The sequence below is a fragment of the Durio zibethinus genome, chromosome 13 (genome assembly GCF_047325235.1).
Source record: "Durio zibethinus cultivar Kanyao isolate XHJ-2024 chromosome 13, ASM4732523v1, whole genome shotgun sequence".
Taxonomy (NCBI): domain Eukaryota; kingdom Viridiplantae; phylum Streptophyta; class Magnoliopsida; order Malvales; family Malvaceae; genus Durio; species Durio zibethinus.
In genome coordinates, this window is record NC_143174.1 from 2,005,680 (window position 1) to 2,024,415 (window position 18,736).

The following is an 18,736-nucleotide window of genomic DNA, read 5'->3' on the forward strand; positions in this document are numbered from 1 at the left end:
AACAGGAAAAAAAAGTTCAGCAAAAGGAGCAAATCAGTCAAAGCTTGCGGTCGTCTTTATACGGAAACAAACAGTAAGTTTGCTTGACCTGTGTCAGCAGTTGTATGATTTGGAGCACAATTCAATCATATGGTGACCCTATTACCTTCTCCGGAAACAAACCATAAGTTTGCCTGACCTGTGTCAGCAGTTGTCTGATTTGGAGCACAATTCAATCATCTGGTGACCCTATTGCCTTCCTCAAAATTCCCTATCCTTAATTCAGTCCATTTCGAAATTAAATACTATAATATTTCATAAATCAACCTCAAATTTGGCTAATTATGATGAGCACGCACCAAAAGTTTAAATGTCAACGGAAAGCGAGCAGCACGAGATCTCAGCCGCTAAGATAGTTGAGCAGTTACATCTCGTGCTTCCGCTTGCATAGGATAGCTGCCGTTCTTATTAAAGAAAAGAGTATAAAATATCTCATAGTCCACGTAACCATGCGGTTTTTCGTTTTGACAAAAAAAAACTCTCTCTCTCTCTCTCTTCACTTTACGCATCACTTTCTTTTCTTCTGTTTGGCTAGTGAGAAAATTAAATGAAACCAAAATATCCAGCTCGTTTTCTTTTCCTTTCACTCTAAGTTAGTAAATCAGGGCTGTGATACCAACAAGAAATCCACTTAAGAGATTTTTATATGCTTATTTTATTAATGGACCAAGTATTACAATGCTTATTGATTTTGATTTGCCGAAAGTGAAGTTCTTACTGAAGGAATTTAAGTTTTATTTTTTATAATGTTTACTTGTACAAAATATTAAGGAATTTGCATTTTCTTTTATCATTTTAGATGAATATACGCCCAGAATATTGAATCAAGCACCGTCCAATTGTTATCTCTTAAAACTCTAGCGTGGCATTTATCCATTATGATTGTTGTAGATGTTGCATATGTAGTTAATTATTTGATGGTTTGTATGCTGGGTCAATCCAAATATGGCATCAGTGCATGCTAGCTTCACATCAGTTGTGTGCTAGAATGGCAACCATTCTGCTTCTACAAGGTTTCCAAGTACATCCTTCTTACTTGGCTTTGATGTGGTTGGGCGTGTTTCAAATGCTTGTAAGAACGAAAAATGTCCTCCTTCTATGAGTTCGGGTCCTAAAGCTACATTAACTTTTGATCCTCCAACAACCAATTCAGAGAGAAGCAAACAGAGGAAGCATACCATTGATCCTCCTTACTCTGATTTTATGTCGCTTCCATCCTTTGAAGAATGTTTACCGAAGAGCCCAAAAGATTGCAGGTTAATCTGGTTTTATATATGTAGCTTGTTGGTTCTGTTATCTTTCCCTTTTGCTTGAAAGTTGAAATGATTTTTGATGCATGATCAATCTTTCAGGGAAGTTATTCATGAACAATCTGGCCATGAACTCAAGGTTCCCTTTCGAAGGGTCCACTTGGCTGGAGATGAGCCAAACTTTGACAAATACGATACTAGTGGTCCTCAAAACGCCAGTCCATGCATTGGTAGGGAGGTCAAGTTTATTTTTACGTTCTTGCTCTTGTTTGAAGGCTTTAATATTATCTCCTTTTTCGCTTTGGTCTGCTTATCCAGTTCCCCTCTCTTCTCTTGTTGATAAATGTTGATTGTTTGTTTGTGTCTTTATTAAGGTCTGATTCTTTTCTAGTTACTCCATCATTCTAATCCTTTCATATATTCTAACTCGTGATATTGTTATAGTTTTCATATCTATGGTTAAGTTAATAGCCAAGACTTGTGCATGACAACTTTAAACAGGACTACCTAAACTGTGCAAGGACGGGGTTGACAGACGGGAAAAGCTGGGTGCACCAAGGTACACTCAGATGTAACCAACATAATGTCAATGGGCAATCATTCCTTCCAACAAAAAGCACTTAGAGAGCTGGAACCAATGATAGTTGAACGAAACTTTTGGTCAAAGTAAATGCAAATATTGGAAATTCAGCTGTTGCAGGTTCTATTTAGGAGGAAGTTTACAAGGTTCAATGGGCGACAATGTGGGGTACTGATACTGTTATGGATCTCTCAACTGGATGCCACATTCATGAAACCCTTGCTGTGCCAATTGGGACTGTGCCCATCTATCAAGCACTTGAAAAAGTGAATGGAGTTGCTGAAAATCTTAGTTGGGAAGTCTTCAGGGACACCCTGATTGAGCAAGCTGAACAGGGTGTATATTACTGCACGATCCATGCTGGGGTACTGCTTCGATACATTCCCTTAACGGCAAAATGCATGACAGGAATTGTTTCTTGTGGAGGATCTATTCATGCAAAATGGTGCTTGGCATACCATAAGGAGCACTTTGCTTATGAGCATTGGGATGACCTGCTTGATATCTGCAACCATTATGATGTGGCGCTTTCAATTGGGGATGGACTAAGACCGGGATCTATATATGATGCCAATGACACAGCTCAGTTTGCTGAGCTTTTAACCCAAGGGGAACTGACCCATAGGGCTTGGGAAAAGGATGTACAGGTATCTCATTGCAACTTACACAAGGGCCTATTTTGCATTTTGTTTATAACAATGTTCTGAAGTTCTGCTCAATTTGAAGCATATTAATGGCTTGACATGGTTTTGGTAATCTTATAACATTGCATTAAATTTTTACAGCGCTGATATCAGGTAAAAAAAAAAAATCAGGTTTTGAATTTCAATCACTCTGTTTCAAATGAAAATGTTCCATGCAATTCCAAGTAATTGGCCTTCTCATTTGGAGATATGCCATTTGTCAGACCAAAAAAAAATTGCTTGCTGTATTCTTAAATAAGCTAAGTTATCCTATTTTTTCATCACCATGCATCCATTATTACAATAATGATTCTTTTATTTTCTGCAAAAATGCCTAATCTATATTTTTTAACTTACATTTATAGAATGCAATATGAAGTTTTGATTTTTGCATTTTCAGATAATGAATGAAGGACCTGGACACATACCAACGCACAAGATTCCTGAAAATATGCAAAAGCAGGTGGAGTGGTGTAATGAAGCACCTTTCTATGCCCTTGGTCCTTTGACAACTGATATCACTCCTGGATGTGACCATATCACTTCTGCAATTGGTGCAGCCAATATTGGAGCTCTTGGCACAGCACTTATCTGTTATGTAACTCCAAAGGAGCACCTGATGTGAAGGCTGGAGTAATAGTGTGTAAGATTTCTGCTCATTCTGCTGATTTAGCCAAAGGTCATCCACATGCTCAGGCATGGGATGATGCATTAAGCAAGGCAAGATTTGAGTTCCGATGGATGGACCAGTTTGCTTTGTCACTGGACCCCATGACTGCCATGTCCTTACATGACGAAATCCTGCCATCTGAACATGCCGAGGTGGCTCATTTTTGCTCCATGTTGTGGACCGAAGTTTTGCTCAATGAAGATAACCGAGGATGTTTGGAAGTATGCTGAGGAGCATGGTTATGGCAGCCCTGAGGAAGCTGTGCAACATGGGATGGATGCTATGAGTGCTGAATTCCTGGCTGCTAAGAAAACTTTTAGTGGCGAACAACATGGTTATGTTGGTGGAGAAATCTACTTGCCAGCCAGCTATTCACCTCCTCTGAGAGGTGAAGGTGAGTATTATGGAGATGTTCTCTGGTATTGAAATTCTAGAAGATGTTATATGCTGCATTGAAAATGTTACTCTGGTAAAGATTGAAGTAGTCCTGTGACTTGAAATAAAATCAATTAATGGTAAAACAGGTCAAATCCTATTGAATAGTTGTTTTTAAGAAAAAAATGATTACATAATTTACCTCATGGACAACATACTGTCTAGGTCAATGTCATCGTAAGATGATTAATCCTTGCATGTCTACTTTGTCCTATAATTATACATGCATTCCCAACGGATTTTAAAGCTTCAACTTAATGCAAATTAAATGTTGTGTTTACAGCATGTGCTATGATTATATTCATAAGAAATCAGACCAGCCACCCTATTAGAAGTGCACTTAGTTAATATACACTAGAAAATCAATGGTTAAGCATAACCGTTCTTATTCAAACTCAAAGCATGTTATCTTTTTTAATTTTATTCAATGTATTAATCCTTATTTTTCTGCCTTTATTTCCTGGTTATTTTGTCCTTCCCTCATGTGGTATGTCTCATCGGCATTTTCTTGCAGGGTCACACAAATAAGGTGAATTGCTTCGGAAATCCTTGGAGCCCTGGTGCATCGTTAGCTCACTAATAGCAGTTACATATGCTGTACTTTACTGTGATGGTGAGTATCAGTTTAGTTTGTTGAGTAGCTCTTAAGACATCTATATATTTGTTCTGCTTTGTCTGTTGTGAGTTTCAATAATAAAATGTTTCCGCTACAACTTCCATGCATATTGTATTTATGATTTTGATGTTGTATTGACATAAAAATGCACCGGGGTGCCTGTATCTGCTTTTAGCTTTTGGCATTTGGCCAGACTGGTGGCAGATGAGGCTGAGAAAGTCCCTTTGAACCTGAACAGGATAATGCCTGCTTAGGGAGTGTGCATTTTCTTTTCCTTCTTTTCTGTGGCTTGTACAGGAATGGAGGTCCCATGTCCCATAGATGGTTTGGGCTAGCTGATCCACGAAGGCAGATACAGATTTATGGCCCGACTTTTCACTCCAGTGTCAGGTAAAACTAGCTTATCCATAATTCACAAAGTAAAATAAATTTATTTTCATTGATTGGTACTTCTACTATGTTTGGCTTAAAAAATAAGTACTAGAGCTACAATTTTCAGTTCAATTGTTTCATTAAATTACCTTTAAAAATTAGCATAATTTTGACATGTTTTAAATCCACGAATGGAAAGATTAATGTCAATAGCTCTATTTAGAAACTGTCAAAAGAAGCAATCCTAACTGAACCAAAGCATGTTTTAAGGTCGACAAAACAAGCAGCTTAACGACCCAGAACACATGAATTTGACGACCAACCCTGACTGAATCAGCTATTAGGGTCCCTTTGCAAGAATCAAATTTCAACAACCTTTGATTCATGGCAAGCGGGCAGAACCAAATTTATCTCAAAAGGCAAAGATTGCAATTTTGCCTCTTACATTCCCTTAACAATCTCTTCCAGATACGTTCTCTCTCTTTTTTATTATGTTCTTGTGAATGGGTTTCTATTAATAATTTGTAATATTTTGTTATAATTCAGCAAAAGGATGCATTTACTTGAGCAAGTTTGAATTCGGTTACTGAAAACTCGTTCTTGATGACCCAAAAAAGGAAATTTGGACTCCCTTTTCTTTAGTCTTCAAGCCTCACCATAATTCAGTTCCTGAAAACTATGATATAAATGTTTTAATTGCTGCACTTGAAGGGTATTGGGAAGACTGTCATTTGGCATGATCTTCAAAATGGGGCATCAGCAATTGATCTTAATGATGGATTCTTGATGGGAATTGTGATTAATGTTCCTGTTACACAGTATGGTGGGCTTGGAAAAACTAGGCGTTGGATTGCATTGACAGAGATCGATGGGGTTTGGTACAATTTGGACAGTGATCTTCACTCAACTCAGGGTTTTAAGGATTGTAGAGAAGTTTGGGAATTCTTGGATTATATCATTACTCATGATGGGCAGGTTTTGCTTGTAAAAAAAATGATAAGACAGTGAATTTCCTTTACTTTGAATTACAGGAAAATGTATATTGAAAAGCTTTGTATCTATTTTTTCTTTGAATGTGTATAATAATCTAATACTATTATAATTGAATTGGTTTTCCGACATTTGGAATCTGAAGGACTTGAAATCATGAGCATTTTAGTAGTAATTTGGGTTAGTTGTTTACTTCTGAATTTCAAACTGCATATCAGTGAAAAGGTTGAAAGGAAAGAGAATAGGAAGAATATATATATATATATATATATATATATATATATATATATATATATATGAGTCCAGCTTTCGGCAGAGCATTTACCCATACTTTAGACTGTGATTTTAAGTCCCCTTGTCTTGAACTCAATCAGGCTTGATAATCTTTAATATAATGAATGCTTTTGCATCCAACTTTTGCACTGACAAAAGAAAATTTCTTCTACTTTATCAATTGGTTTTGATTTTGAATTTTTCACACATAAAACACAATCACCAATCAACTGCAAAGGTGCAGATACATTTGTATTTGTAATTTTTCTTTTGGCCTTTTAGACATATAATGTTACATTGTCACCATCCTGCATGTTTTGTCATGTCTAATCATAATTTATCTTGTACTAATGCTGTTTTATCCTTGGTGAATCTGTATCTCTTGTCTTGAGGGTTGGAACACACATGGTTTTCTGTGACATTGGAATTTTCTTTCCAACCACCTTTGACATCTATTTTGTTCACTTTTTGGTCAATCCAATTGATGGAAAATACCAACCTCCAACTCTTTTTCCTGAGCAAGGAATGGAAACAAAATTCCCAAGAAAAAGCAGGGAATCTGTGGCTTCCATACTGATCAAAGGATGTTGTTTTAAGCATTCCATTTCCGAGAGTCAAAAAAGTTTTTCATCTTATTTATGATCAAAGCAGATTTACCGAAAGGTTATCTCATCTAAAACCACTTTTTCTAAATAGCAGAAGGGTCAGGGTCCCCTAAATAAAAGAATATTCAGTTTAAATAAACCAACCTTTTTTTCTCTCTCTGGGTCATCAGCTTTAAAGATTCCAAATGAAGAGAGCACTGGAAAAGCACTGGAAAATCAAAGAAAGCTCAAAGGAGGCTACCCTAGCTTATGCCTTGGGTTTTGTTTATCCTTTTTCCTCCTTCTTACCAACTTCTTTGAACATCTTTTTCTGATGGACCTGATTTGATGTTGGTACTAGTTTTTAGTTTATAGCCCCTCGTGTGTACATAAGAATTCCAGGTCCCCACCAAATACTGGAGTCAATGATAGCATTTCATCTTTCATTTGTAGCCTTGCAGAGAGGGGCATCTTGCTATCTTAGTCATGATATAAGCTATTTGGAAACCAAAAAGAATGATTCACACCATTTTTTTTAATATATAAATACATTTGTGATGCGAAATGCTGATGGATTTTGGAGAACCTGACATGCATTTGCAACCAGCTGCTAATGTTGACATTTCTCCTCCATGTATAAAGTTTTCCCTGGCAACAGATTCCTGAAACCTACCTAAACTCCGTAACAATTTGATCAGAAAGATCAGAAGCACAAGACCCTTAATCACTTATATTAAAACAATTCAATCAACTTGGAATCAAAATGGTTAAAACTCATATAACCTGCAATCTCAGGGACGTCCGTTCCTTTTTTCTCTGTGTAATAAGAGAGAAGCAAGACTTGCTCTTTCAAATATCCGACTGCTACCCTACCAGTTAAGCCAAAGAGTAAGTGGCAGCTGCAAACACATAGTATCCCTTTTAAGAGAAGTTACCGAAGGTATATGCATGATTTGGGTTTGATTACAAAAACCACTTCACCATTGAAGTATTGCGTTATATTTATTTATGAGTTTGTATTTGATATACAATGATGTCATCTCATCAACTACCAATCATAAATTTTTACTAGCCCTTGGGATAAATATATAAAACTTGATTTAAAAAAAAATGTTTTTTTAATGAGATAATATCATTTGATTCATTGATAGTATAAAACCAACTATAAATTTTATTTCTCTGTTTTCTTTTTAATTACTTTTCCCTCCTTGCCTGACCTTTTTTTAGTTCACTTTTTCAGCATTCTTTCCTTTTATATTTGTCAAGCTCTCCCATCCATTCGCACCCCATTTTCTATCCACTTCTTCAGTTGTTGCCTGTACTGCAACTCCCTTCCTTTATCTTTGATCTCTCTCAAAGGTCAGCTAACTGCAGAAGATGTCAACCAAAGCTAGCAACAAAGTCAGTCAGAAAAAGGGAAACAACAAGGCAAATGGTTCTGTTATACAGAAGTCTACCGCTAGGGCTGCGCCTGAGAACAGAGGGGTTACCAGGAGTTGTGGCTTCATGCGATGTAAAAGATTCAAATTTTCGCCAATAAGGTTTCTCAAGCATCTTGGTGGTAAAGTAGCAAAAGGTTTACATGTGGTGTCCATGAGAATTAGGCCTTCTCCTAAGGTTTCTTCTTCATCAGGAAGATCAAAGCCATTTGTAACTCCTGTTGATACTCATAGAAATGCTGCCATCGAGGACTGCATCGAATTTATCAACTCTTCTGCTTCCTTGCCTAGATCAAATTCTGTTTCTGCTAATTCTCATTGAACTCTGTCTGCAGTTAATGATCATCATATTTGGTCATAAAGATAGTTTGCTGAAAATATTAAGCATCCTAGTTGCTTATATGTACATTGTCTTTTTCTACGGATAATGAAAGTAAAGCATTATTTGAATATGGAATTTATCTTACTTTGTTCATATAGTCATCTCTGCAACCTCTTTTTCTGTCTTTACGCTGCTGCCTCTTTTTTTTTTATTTTTAAAAAAAGCATTATTTAGTTTACCTATGAAAGACAATGGAGTATCCTATATTATCCTTTTGGTTTGATATCTCCTACTGTAAATTCTGTTGGGTAGCATATTTCAAACAGGGCTTACCAGCTAACTTGGTGTGTTTCATAGGCTTCCAAATCAGTCCATTTCTAGCCTTGATACAGGTGTAGTTTGTTATTAAATCCATTTGTTTTTACCACATTGTCCAAGGTTAAGAGTACATTTCTTCTGCCAAAAAATTCTAGACCTCAAAATTATTAAAACAGTCAAAGAGAAGGAAGACCACAACCACTGTACAGGACTGAAGTTGAGACAGCAATCACATGATATTGTTTTCCAAAATCGAGCGTGTGCATTAGAATTCTTAGCTTTTTGACACAGAATTGGCTGAGCATGCCTTGCCTTCTTCAGGGCAAGACCAAAATTGACATGCCAACAGTGTGACATTTCGTCCTTAATTATTTTTTGTCGATTGGCACCCAACCATCACCCCCACTATCCATCCTGTCCACTACCAAAGCTTGATTTGAAATTTGAAACCCGTGATTAAACGTCATGTTTGGAATTTGGATTTTACATCATTCTGTGCCATGTACTGTGTACTTCAAACTGAACTGGCCTTTGTTCTATAACAAAAAGTCTCTAAACAGCAATATGCCAGCTAATCTGATGTTCAACTATGTCGACTATGACAGAAATGAGTTAGGTGCCAGATGTAATTGAATGGAACAAGATCCTAACACATCTTTGTTTGTTCAATGTTTGCAGTTGCCAAGATATCTTGTCAAATTTAAAAAAAAAAAAAAAAATCAGAAAGGGGAAACCATGATTTATTTTTCTCCTAATCTTGTCTATCTGCTTGGATGCTGATCCAGACATGCATCCTGCCATTTCCCATTCGCCAAAATAAATCTACTTAATATCTATTACCAGTCCCAGCTCTGGCCGTTTCTCTTTTCTCTGATTTATTGTAACATCATCTGTACAATGCTAAAATTTCTACCAGGCATGAGGTTCATTGTCTTTATGTTTTGTCAGGTTCATGTATTAGCAGCTGTCACCTTCACCTCCATGAAAACAACAGAAGTTTCTGTTTAATCACTGTTGCATGACATGTTGCCATATACAATCACTTTTTTGCAGACAAATTTATCAGATACGGTGTATCAAATATGCTATTCACTTTTCCTGGTTTCATTCCAATGTTTGAAAGCAGACAAGCACATAAATTCACAACCTAAACTGTTATGAGCCTTTCATCCAAAAATCAACCTGCCAACTTACTTCCATTTACTTGGTAGTAATGCATTAGTTTCTTATCAGTGAATTGACCAAATCAGTAAAACCAAAAATGAATTCGTAATTTATAAAAATATATAGAGAAAAAAAGTAGCGTGCATTGAAGGAAATTAATAACAGCTTAGTGTTCAAGAATCAAGAAAGGTTCAACAAAGTTAAAAAAAAAAAAAGGGGGAATCCCAACCAATAAGACCCCATGATTGGATAACTATGGTAGGTTCAATTCTTGGCGAAAAGTCCTCCAAATCCACCACCCTTCTTCTTCTGTGGAACAGAAACAGAGTTCTTGCGGCCATTGGAATTGCCACCACCAGTCTTTTCTTCAACTTTCTGGAGGATAGGATCAGTTTCATAAAACTGGTCTTCCTTCTGCAAGTTCCCAAGAATCCAATCAAAAAGCCCTTTCTCTTCTTTGCTTCCACCTGCACCATTTGCAGCTGTTGCTGCAAAAACCCTTGTTGTAGAAGGAGCAAAGGATATTGGCAGAGAAGCCATTGTCACTTGGCTTAGACAATTTCCATTTTTTTTTTTTTTTGCTTTCTATTGAGATGATGGTGAAGAAGCCAATGAGATTATGTAATTGTAGAAATATTATTTTTCTGAGGATAGTGATTGCAGTGAGTTTTGGACCGTTGGATGGGATTTAAGATGACGATTGGGAAGAAGGGGAGTGTTTGTTCCACAAGCTCTCCACAAGTGTCTTATCTTCGTTGCTAGATTTTAAAAGCTTTTATTTTTACCCATTTTTTTGCCCGTGATTTTTCATTGTTGAGAGGTGGAAAAACAGAGGATGGGAATGGATATATAATTGACACGTGACAAAATGTTAATCTATGCACTTTGCTTAGGCTTCATTTGGATTAAAAAAAAAAAAGGCACCACACAATGAGTTTAAATTACTTTTCGCGTTAAATGTATCATAGAAAGCTATTTGACAAATTTATCGACGATGAAACATTTTAGTCGCATCCCTCAATCGATATCAGAGCATAACATATTCAATGACTTACCGTGATGTTCATGAATAATATTGTTCTCATTATTTATTTTTTACTTTTTATTTTATCTTTACATTTATACTTACATTATTATAATATCCTTATTACATCTAAATTTTACATTTCATTTTTTTTATTTTGATTTTATATATATGTAAATATAATTTTCATAATTTTTAATTATTTATTAATTTTACAAACATTAAATATATAATATAGATTTAATTATATACAATTTAATTTGACATACTTAATGATCATTTTTTTATTACACTCATTATTATATTTACATTCAAATAAATATTTTATCATTAATTTAATTTTATTATTATAATATTTAATCTCATCGTTATTAATTTTATTATTATTATTTTTAATTTTATCAAAATTAAAGTTATCGTCCATTTAAAAGAACTCTTAAAATTTTACCTAATGTTACCACAAAGAGACAAATTGCCATATCTCATTTTCCAAGTCTAATAAATTTGGAAATTAACAGATCAAGTTTTCCTTTTAAAAAAAAAAAAAATTTGAGGATGTTAATGGGATAGGCAGGGAATGAAGAATATATTTTTTATTTTTAATATAGATTTTTTTAATTGTTCCTATCTTCGTAAATGGGGAGAAAATATTTTCATCTTTGTTCTTTATTATTGTATTTTATAATTTAAAAGTGATATTTTTGTCCTTTACATTTGATTATTTTTTATAAAATATATTTATTTATATATTTATAGAATATTGTAGTATGATTTAAGTAAAGTGAAACTAATTAATCTTATCCTTCTCTGTAAGAAAAAAAAATTTCTTTTCACAAAAGTTAAAATTATATGTTAAATATCTAATTTAAAATTAATTAATTAAAAATAAAAAACTCAATTTGAGTATAAAATTATTAAAAATTAAATAATTATTAGATATGAGATAATTCACTTTAATAGATTTTTATCACTTATAAACAAAAATGAAAAAAACTACTACATGACAGATTAAAAAAATAAAGCGAAAAAAATTTTAATTTTAATATCATATTAAGCATTCAGCTCACTATCAATAGATAGTAAATGGAGGAGCTTAACTTATGACTACAAAAAATTAAAAATTTATTAAATGTGAGATAATCCACTTTAATAATATAGATATGATAATTTTAAATACGATATGATAATATGATATAAAAATAATATAAATAAAAAATATAAAAATAATACAATTTAAAATTTTAATAAAAATCATAAATAAATTTAATAAAACTATAAAATATATTTTTATATTTTATCAATATAAATTGAGATACGTAATTTTAATATAAAATATGATATAAATATATAAATTATCAATATTTTACACAAAATAAATATTATTCGAACTATCATATATACAGAAACCATATCGTGGGCCTAAGCACGATGGAATTGAACAAATCTGAAATCTCATTTGAGCAAACCAGAAATCAAATTTCTTCCCTGATCGTTTTGACTTGGGCCTTAGCCCGCTAGAAGTGGAACAAAGCCAAACCCGGAGTTCAAATGAATCCCATCGCCAACAAATGCGATGACAAGAACGGGCCAGACCTTGAGCTTAAGCTTACACCCCATTTTGGGTAATTTGCAGTTTCCCCCCTACAATTTGTTACTAAGACCATGGGAGGTAATATATATATATATATATATATATTTATATATATACATAGCAGGTAAATTTTATATATTTTGTAACACTATATTAACTCTATAATTGGGTGTAAATTATTCTTTGCAATGCCTAATTCACGTGGAAGTTTGAAAATGAATCGTCTAATTGCAATTTGATTGTTTTTTTTTTTTTTTTTTTTTTACAAATTTTAGTTGTTTTTATGCATGGATTTAATCTCAAATGCATGAATTTAAAATATTGAATTATAATGGTTTAAAGATAAAATTAAAATCAATGCTTTAATTTTGACTATACCTCATGTACGTTATTATATTTAAAAATATTATTTTTATTTGTCAATTAAGTATTAATTTACATAACACGATAGATGATATAATTCGTAAAGATTAATTATTTAATTTGTGAACGAAATAGTGTGGACGATAAGTGATTATGAATAAACAAATAGTCAACAAAAGCTCATATCTTTATACAATAAAAAAAAAATGTGGGTAATCAAATTTCTGATTGCATCTTATTAGGGTTGAGGAAAAGTTTAATTATCCAAGTTTTACTATTAAACCAAGTGGCCTATTTTGTAGGAATGGCAATGGCTTTTTTCTTAATATAAAGTGACTTATCTAAATTAAGAAATAAACACCTTAATCACATTGTATTTTCCAAAAGCATCAAGTGTATCCCTAGATCTTATGATTTGAAAAGCATGCCCAATTGCTGATGGAATTAGATGTGTAAATGAAGTAAATTTGATTCTTATTGTTCGGCAATGTTTTGAATTATACATAAAATTTGATTTTACTTGTGTTCGAACGTGTAAACATGAATATGTGTCTAATATAGATACGTTTAATTATTTCTAAGATTTTTTTATATATTCAAAAGATCATTAGTTCTCAATATCTATATCCGTTATAATATTTGTATCAATATGAATGTTTAAAACAAAGTAAAACCTCGAAACAGTATAGCATAAAATTGATATAAAAAATTCAAAATTTAATTTAATTGATCATATAATAATTTTTTAAAAAATGATATTTAATAAATTTAAAGTTTAAATTTCAATATATACAAATTTTTTTTTTTTTAAAAAAAATTGTATTATATATCATATATATTCCCTGCAAAGTGGATATTTTTCATTGCATGGATTTCTACAGCATTTCTGATCTGAAACAAATTATAAATAAATAAATGAAGGATTGAGGAAAGGGAATTAGATACTTGAAAATACTTTGTTGTTTTGTAAGCTGCTACAACAACACAAGGGATCTGACCTATCAAACAAGAATTATAATCTGATTGTCAACTCCACATTAATATTTAAAAGAAACTTCCTCTATCAATCCTACCAGCTCATTGAGCTTCTGCATATCTTAATTTTATCCTATTATTATCAGTTAATAATCATTTTAATAAATTTGAAGGCCAGTAATATTTAATATAGCAGAAAAGATAAATAAAAAATACATTTATCACAAAGTCGTTGACCAACTTATAAAATTTTTTATAGTGATTACACCATAAGGTCAAAGTTCCAGTAAGTTTCAAATATAATATTATTACGATTGTCAATATATAATGCAGAACAAGATTACATGAAATTTCTAAGAACTGGGACCTTCAGGATATAATTATCGAGTTCTTTTTTTTTTTTTTTGTAAATTTCACAAATGAAGTTAAAAGATTATAGTGTGTATTTTTTATTTTTAATACATTTTAAAAGAGTAGGTGACAATCCTTTAATCTTTGGTGAAATTTTTTTATACATTAACAAAAATATACGAGATAATTTTCCATAATTATCAGTCAAGATCCCATTTTGGTTTCAGCTAATCCATAAAACAAACCCCTATTTCCCTCTTTGCAATGCATGAATTAGCATATATAAAAATAAATATTTTATGTCATAATGTAATTGACAGCTCTCATTGGATATACAGTTGTGATTGTTGTTGAAAGACCAGTAAACTAAGACAACAATAAATTGAAATAAACAAAACAACACTAAAATAACCAAGCAAAGCTCAATGGCATTTGACTAGATTTGATCATGTAATAATCCCTGATCTAGCTGATTTTAGACAGCTGATGAAAAAAAAAAAAATCAAGGGTTTTGGTATGATCAGTCATCCTCAAGGAAAAAGGCCAAAAAGAAAACGTTTAAGCCCCTTCATTTCTTTCTCCCAAAGTTTCCCCTTTCTTCGAAACTACTCACTCAAAGGGAGTCAAATTATAGCTTGGGGGGTTTTCCTTTTAATTAACATGTGCTTTTAGATTTGCTTTTGTTTCATTTAGGCTTAATTTGTAACAAAACCACATTTTCTCAATGCGGGTAAGCTGCCTCCAACTACTTTCTCCTTTTCTTTGGAATAGGGTCAGGAAGAATTCCAAGAAAAGGAAAGAGTGAATTGTTGGTTTTGTGGAAAACATGACTTGATTAATTTCCCTGATCAACTTATTTTAAAAAAAGTGCATTACGGTTATCAAATTTACCTGATTAGTGAGAGTTCTCTTTGTTTATATATGTAACTATACTCATGTGAAATTTCACAAATTTGATTCTTGCAACACTTGTCTCTAACTTTAATTTTTTATTCTTATAAAAGATGTCGTAACTACGGATAAGAGAAGGATAGCATAGATTTGAATTTTAAATTTATTATATATCATTTCTTAAAAATGATTATATTATTCAACTGAGTTAAAACATAAGTTAATTTTAATTTCACTCTACATGAAATTAGCACTTAACTAAATACAGACTTAATTTATAAATAGGATCTATAAATGCAATGAAATCACTTTTAATATCATAATGATTTTTAAATTATAATAAAATATTTAATATTATTCATGAATCTGTTTATTGATATGGTACTAAACCTTAGTTTCAAACGATAAAATGTGGAGGACTCAAGATGTCGATCTTAATTATATTCAATGAGAAACCTGATTTTTTATCCAAATGGAGACAGATATGAATATCACATTATGAGTATTGAAATAAAAATGGATATAATTTTAAATTTTTATTGCGTAGGGGATGAGGATGAGTAATACAACACCCATCCTATACCCATACCTATACATTATATATATATATATATATTTAGTATATAGATTTTTTATTAAATAATATAAATTATTATTTTAGATTAATTAGAATTAATATATTTTCATTGAAAAATTATATATTAATATATATTTATAAAAAAATTACCTAAATATATAAGATAAAAATAAAAAAAAACTAAAAAAATTTTAGTTTTTAATTTTTTATTAAAAGCTATGGGTACGAAAATTAATCATATCCATTAAATATCCATAGAGATGAGAATATAGATAAATTTAAAATATCCATTGGATATGAATAAGGGGATAAGTATAATACAAAAATCTAGGGATGGGAACGAGGAATGCTTTACTCTACCCATACCATACCTATTAGCATCCCTGTGGAAGACAAATAATTTTTTAAATATCATATTAATTAATAGATTCATAATTTATTTATTATATTAAAAATTTTTAAATTTAAATATGATAATATTAAATATCTTACTATAATTTAGAATATTTTTTACACTGGCTTTATTATAAAACACTACGGTATGATTGGCCGATTAGGTAAAAATTTCAAACATAGAACCGAATGAAAGCAAATTAATTATACTTTTCAAATATGTATATATATATAGTTACCCACAAGAGAGATTTACAGCACAGCATTAAACTGTTTTGAACGTTAGCAGCTAACGTCATCATACCTCAATCTAAAGACTAAATTAAGAAACTTATAATTAATTAAACATGAGGAAACCTTAAATATTTAGATTTTAAATTTAAAATTCACTTTTAATTGTTCTAATTTTATATTAGCTTGTTTTGTTTGATTAATATACATTATTTGATATATATTAAAAATTATTTGATTGTGATTATAATTTTTATTTATGATATTTGTAACATGTAATCATAAGAAACATTATTCATGTCAAGTTCAATCTAAAAATGCTTAAAATAATGTAAATTTGTGAAAATAGTTACTATTCCTGTCATATGATGTTGATATTTAAAGTCACAGCATCTGCTCACAAACCTGCAATAATTCTTCCAGAAGTTTAAGAGTCCGGCTGGCAATTTAATGAAAAATTTTAACCTATAAGAGTTGACAAATAAAAAGGACAAGCTTCAGTTAATGGCTGAAATGCAGTTATAAGTCTCTGCAGTTGAAAAAACTTGCATGGTTTTCGTGGAAATTCTCTCACATAGTTCTTATCAACCCAACAGCTAGCTAGCGACTTCCATTTTCCTAACTACTCCAACTAAACCTTTCTCATTTTTTCTCTTTATATATGACTCCATTTGTATCGATCTCTCTCAAAATTAAACTGTCTGTGGCGTTGATTCTCTAATATCCCATGGAAACCTTTCCATTTGTCTTCAGCCTAGCTGCTGCAGTATTGGCTTACGCCCTCTGGTTCCATCTCCTAGCCAGGAGGTTAACCGGTCCAAGAGTATGGCCTTTAGTTGGCAGCCTACCATTTCTTTTCATGAACCGGAGGAGAATCCATGATTGGATTGCTAGTAACCTTAGAGCAACAGGTGGCTCAGCAACCTATCAAACCTGTACTATTGCTCTTCCTTTCTTGGCTCGGAAGCAAGGGTTCTATACTGTCACTTCTCACCCCAAAAATATTGAGCACATTCTCCGGACCCGGTTTGATAATTACCCCAAAGGGCCTCATTGGCAAGCTGCATTTCATGATCTTTTGGGGCAAGGGATCTTCAATAGTGATGGAGAGACATGGCTCATACAAAGGAAAACAGCGGCACTTGAGTTCACAACAAGGACACTCAGGCAAGCCATGGCTCGGTGGGTGAATGGGACTATCAAGAATCGGCTATGGTGTATTTTACACAAAGCATCCAATGAGAAGAAATCAGTGGACTTGCAAGATTTGTTGCTTCGCTTAACCTTTGACAACATTTGTAGCCTTACCTTTGGTAAAGACCCAGAAACACTCTCTCCTGACTTACCTGAAAATCCATTTGCTATTGCTTTCGACACAGCCACTGAAGCAACTCTTCATAGGCTTCTTTACCCTAGTTTTCTATGGCGATTGAAGAAGATTTTGGGGATTGGAGCAGAAAAAAGATTAAAGAGCAGCCTCCAAATCGTTGAAAACTACATGAACGATGCCATTGAAGCACGGAAAGAGACTCCATCAGATGATCTACTGTCCCGTTTCATGAAGAAAAGAGATGTTGGTGGCAACCTCTTTACAAGCGTCGTTCTCCAACGCATTGCTCTAAACTTTGTCCTAGCAGGCCGGGACACTTCTTCCGTAGCCCTCAGCTGGTTCTTCTGGCTCATCATGAACCATCCAGAGATTGAACAAAAGATCATCAACGAAATATCAACAGTTCTCCGCGACACGCGTGGTCCAGATCAAAAGAAATGGCTTGAAGAGCCTCTGGTGTTTGATGAAGCAGACAGGTTGATATATCTCAAAGCAGCGTTAGCTGAAACACTGCGTTTATACCCCTCAGTTCCTCAGGATTTCAAGTATGTTGCCCAAGACGATGTCTTACCGGATGGAACCTTCGTGCCCGCGGGCTCAACTGTGACATATTCCATATATTCGGTTGGAAGAATGAAGACTATATGGGGAGAGGATTGCATGGAGTTTAGGCCTGAAAGGTGGTTATCACCAGAAGGTGACAAGTTTGATCCACCAAAGGATGGCTACAAGTTTGTGGCATTCAACGCTGGACCAAGGACTTGTTTGGGGAAAGACTTGGCTTATTTGCAAATGAAGTCTGTGGCCTCAGCAGTTCTGGTGCGTTACAGGCTTTCGCTGGTTCCTGGACACAGCGTGGAACAGAAGATGTCACTCACTCTGTTCATGAAGAAAGGCCTTCGTGTTTATTTGCAGCCGCGTACACTTGCATAAAGATGGGTGCATTTGAGTAATCAAATTGAACTCTCTCAACTGTGTATTAATTGCTCTTATTGGATATACAGGAAAAGCATGGAGGAGGATCATTGTTGTAGAAGTCTGCTTTGAGGGGTATATAGTTTGATTTGTTTTGGATTCATCATTTCACACGATGCTTGTTTGGGTTGTTGAATTTGATCTACACAGTTGCTTAAGGTTACACACTTACACTAATTAGTCATTCAAAATAGTAATGCATTTGTGATGTTTATATTCCATATCAGTTGATATGGGTTTTCATATGTTTATTTCATAATTTCAATAAAAATTATACTCTCAATTTTTTACAAAAGTCCA

General features: G+C 33.1%; 3 protein-coding genes and 2 pseudogenes across 4 annotated transcripts; 4 read left to right on the top strand and 1 right to left on the bottom strand.

Moving 5' to 3' along the window:
* The first annotated feature begins 492 nt into the window (after window positions 1–492).
* LOC111303723 (phosphomethylpyrimidine synthase, chloroplastic-like) lies at window positions 493–5,773 on the top strand (annotated as a pseudogene). The gene is made up of 7 exons (XR_016326991.1): window positions 493–1,295; window positions 1,392–1,519; window positions 1,791–2,516; window positions 2,953–3,616; window positions 4,187–4,270; window positions 4,449–4,663; window positions 5,357–5,773. The product of XR_016326991.1 is annotated as a phosphomethylpyrimidine synthase, chloroplastic-like (transcript).
* On the top strand, window positions 4,573–5,773 carry LOC111302670 (josephin-like protein pseudogene; annotated as a pseudogene).
* A 1,515-nt stretch (window positions 5,774–7,288) lies between these two features.
* LOC111303725 (josephin-like protein) lies at window positions 7,289–8,439 on the top strand. The gene is made up of 2 exons (XM_022900136.2): window positions 7,289–7,432; window positions 7,733–8,439. The coding sequence occupies exon 2, from the start codon at window positions 7,870–7,872 to the stop codon at window positions 8,251–8,253; it is 384 nt and encodes a 127-aa protein (XP_022755871.1). The 5' UTR covers window positions 7,289–7,432; window positions 7,733–7,869; the 3' UTR covers window positions 8,254–8,439.
* Window positions 8,440–9,856: 1,417 nt separating this feature from the next.
* LOC111304341 (uncharacterized) lies at window positions 9,857–10,442 on the bottom strand. Its single transcript, XM_022900885.2, has one exon. It carries the CDS (start codon window positions 10,273–10,275, stop codon window positions 10,000–10,002), a length of 276 nt encoding a protein of 91 aa, XP_022756620.1. The 5' UTR covers window positions 10,276–10,442; the 3' UTR covers window positions 9,857–9,999.
* A 6,376-nt stretch (window positions 10,443–16,818) lies between these two features.
* LOC111304340 (cytochrome P450 86A1-like) lies at window positions 16,819–18,734 on the top strand. The gene has a single exon (XM_022900884.2). It carries the CDS (start codon window positions 16,859–16,861, stop codon window positions 18,392–18,394), a length of 1,536 nt encoding a protein of 511 aa, XP_022756619.2. The 5' UTR covers window positions 16,819–16,858; the 3' UTR covers window positions 18,395–18,734.
* The last annotated feature ends 2 nt before the right edge of the window (window positions 18,735–18,736 follow it).

Bases quoted from the DNA above. Each gene is read 5' to 3' on its own strand.
- LOC111303725 (XM_022900136.2), top strand. From the start codon at position 7,870: ATGTCAACCAAAGCTAGCAACAAAGTCAGTCAGAAAAAGGGAAACAAC.
- LOC111304341 (XM_022900885.2), bottom strand. From the start codon at position 10,275: ATGGCTTCTCTGCCAATATCCTTTGCTCCTTCTACAACAAGGGTTTTT.
- LOC111304340 (XM_022900884.2), top strand. From the start codon at position 16,859: ATGGAAACCTTTCCATTTGTCTTCAGCCTAGCTGCTGCAGTATTGGCT.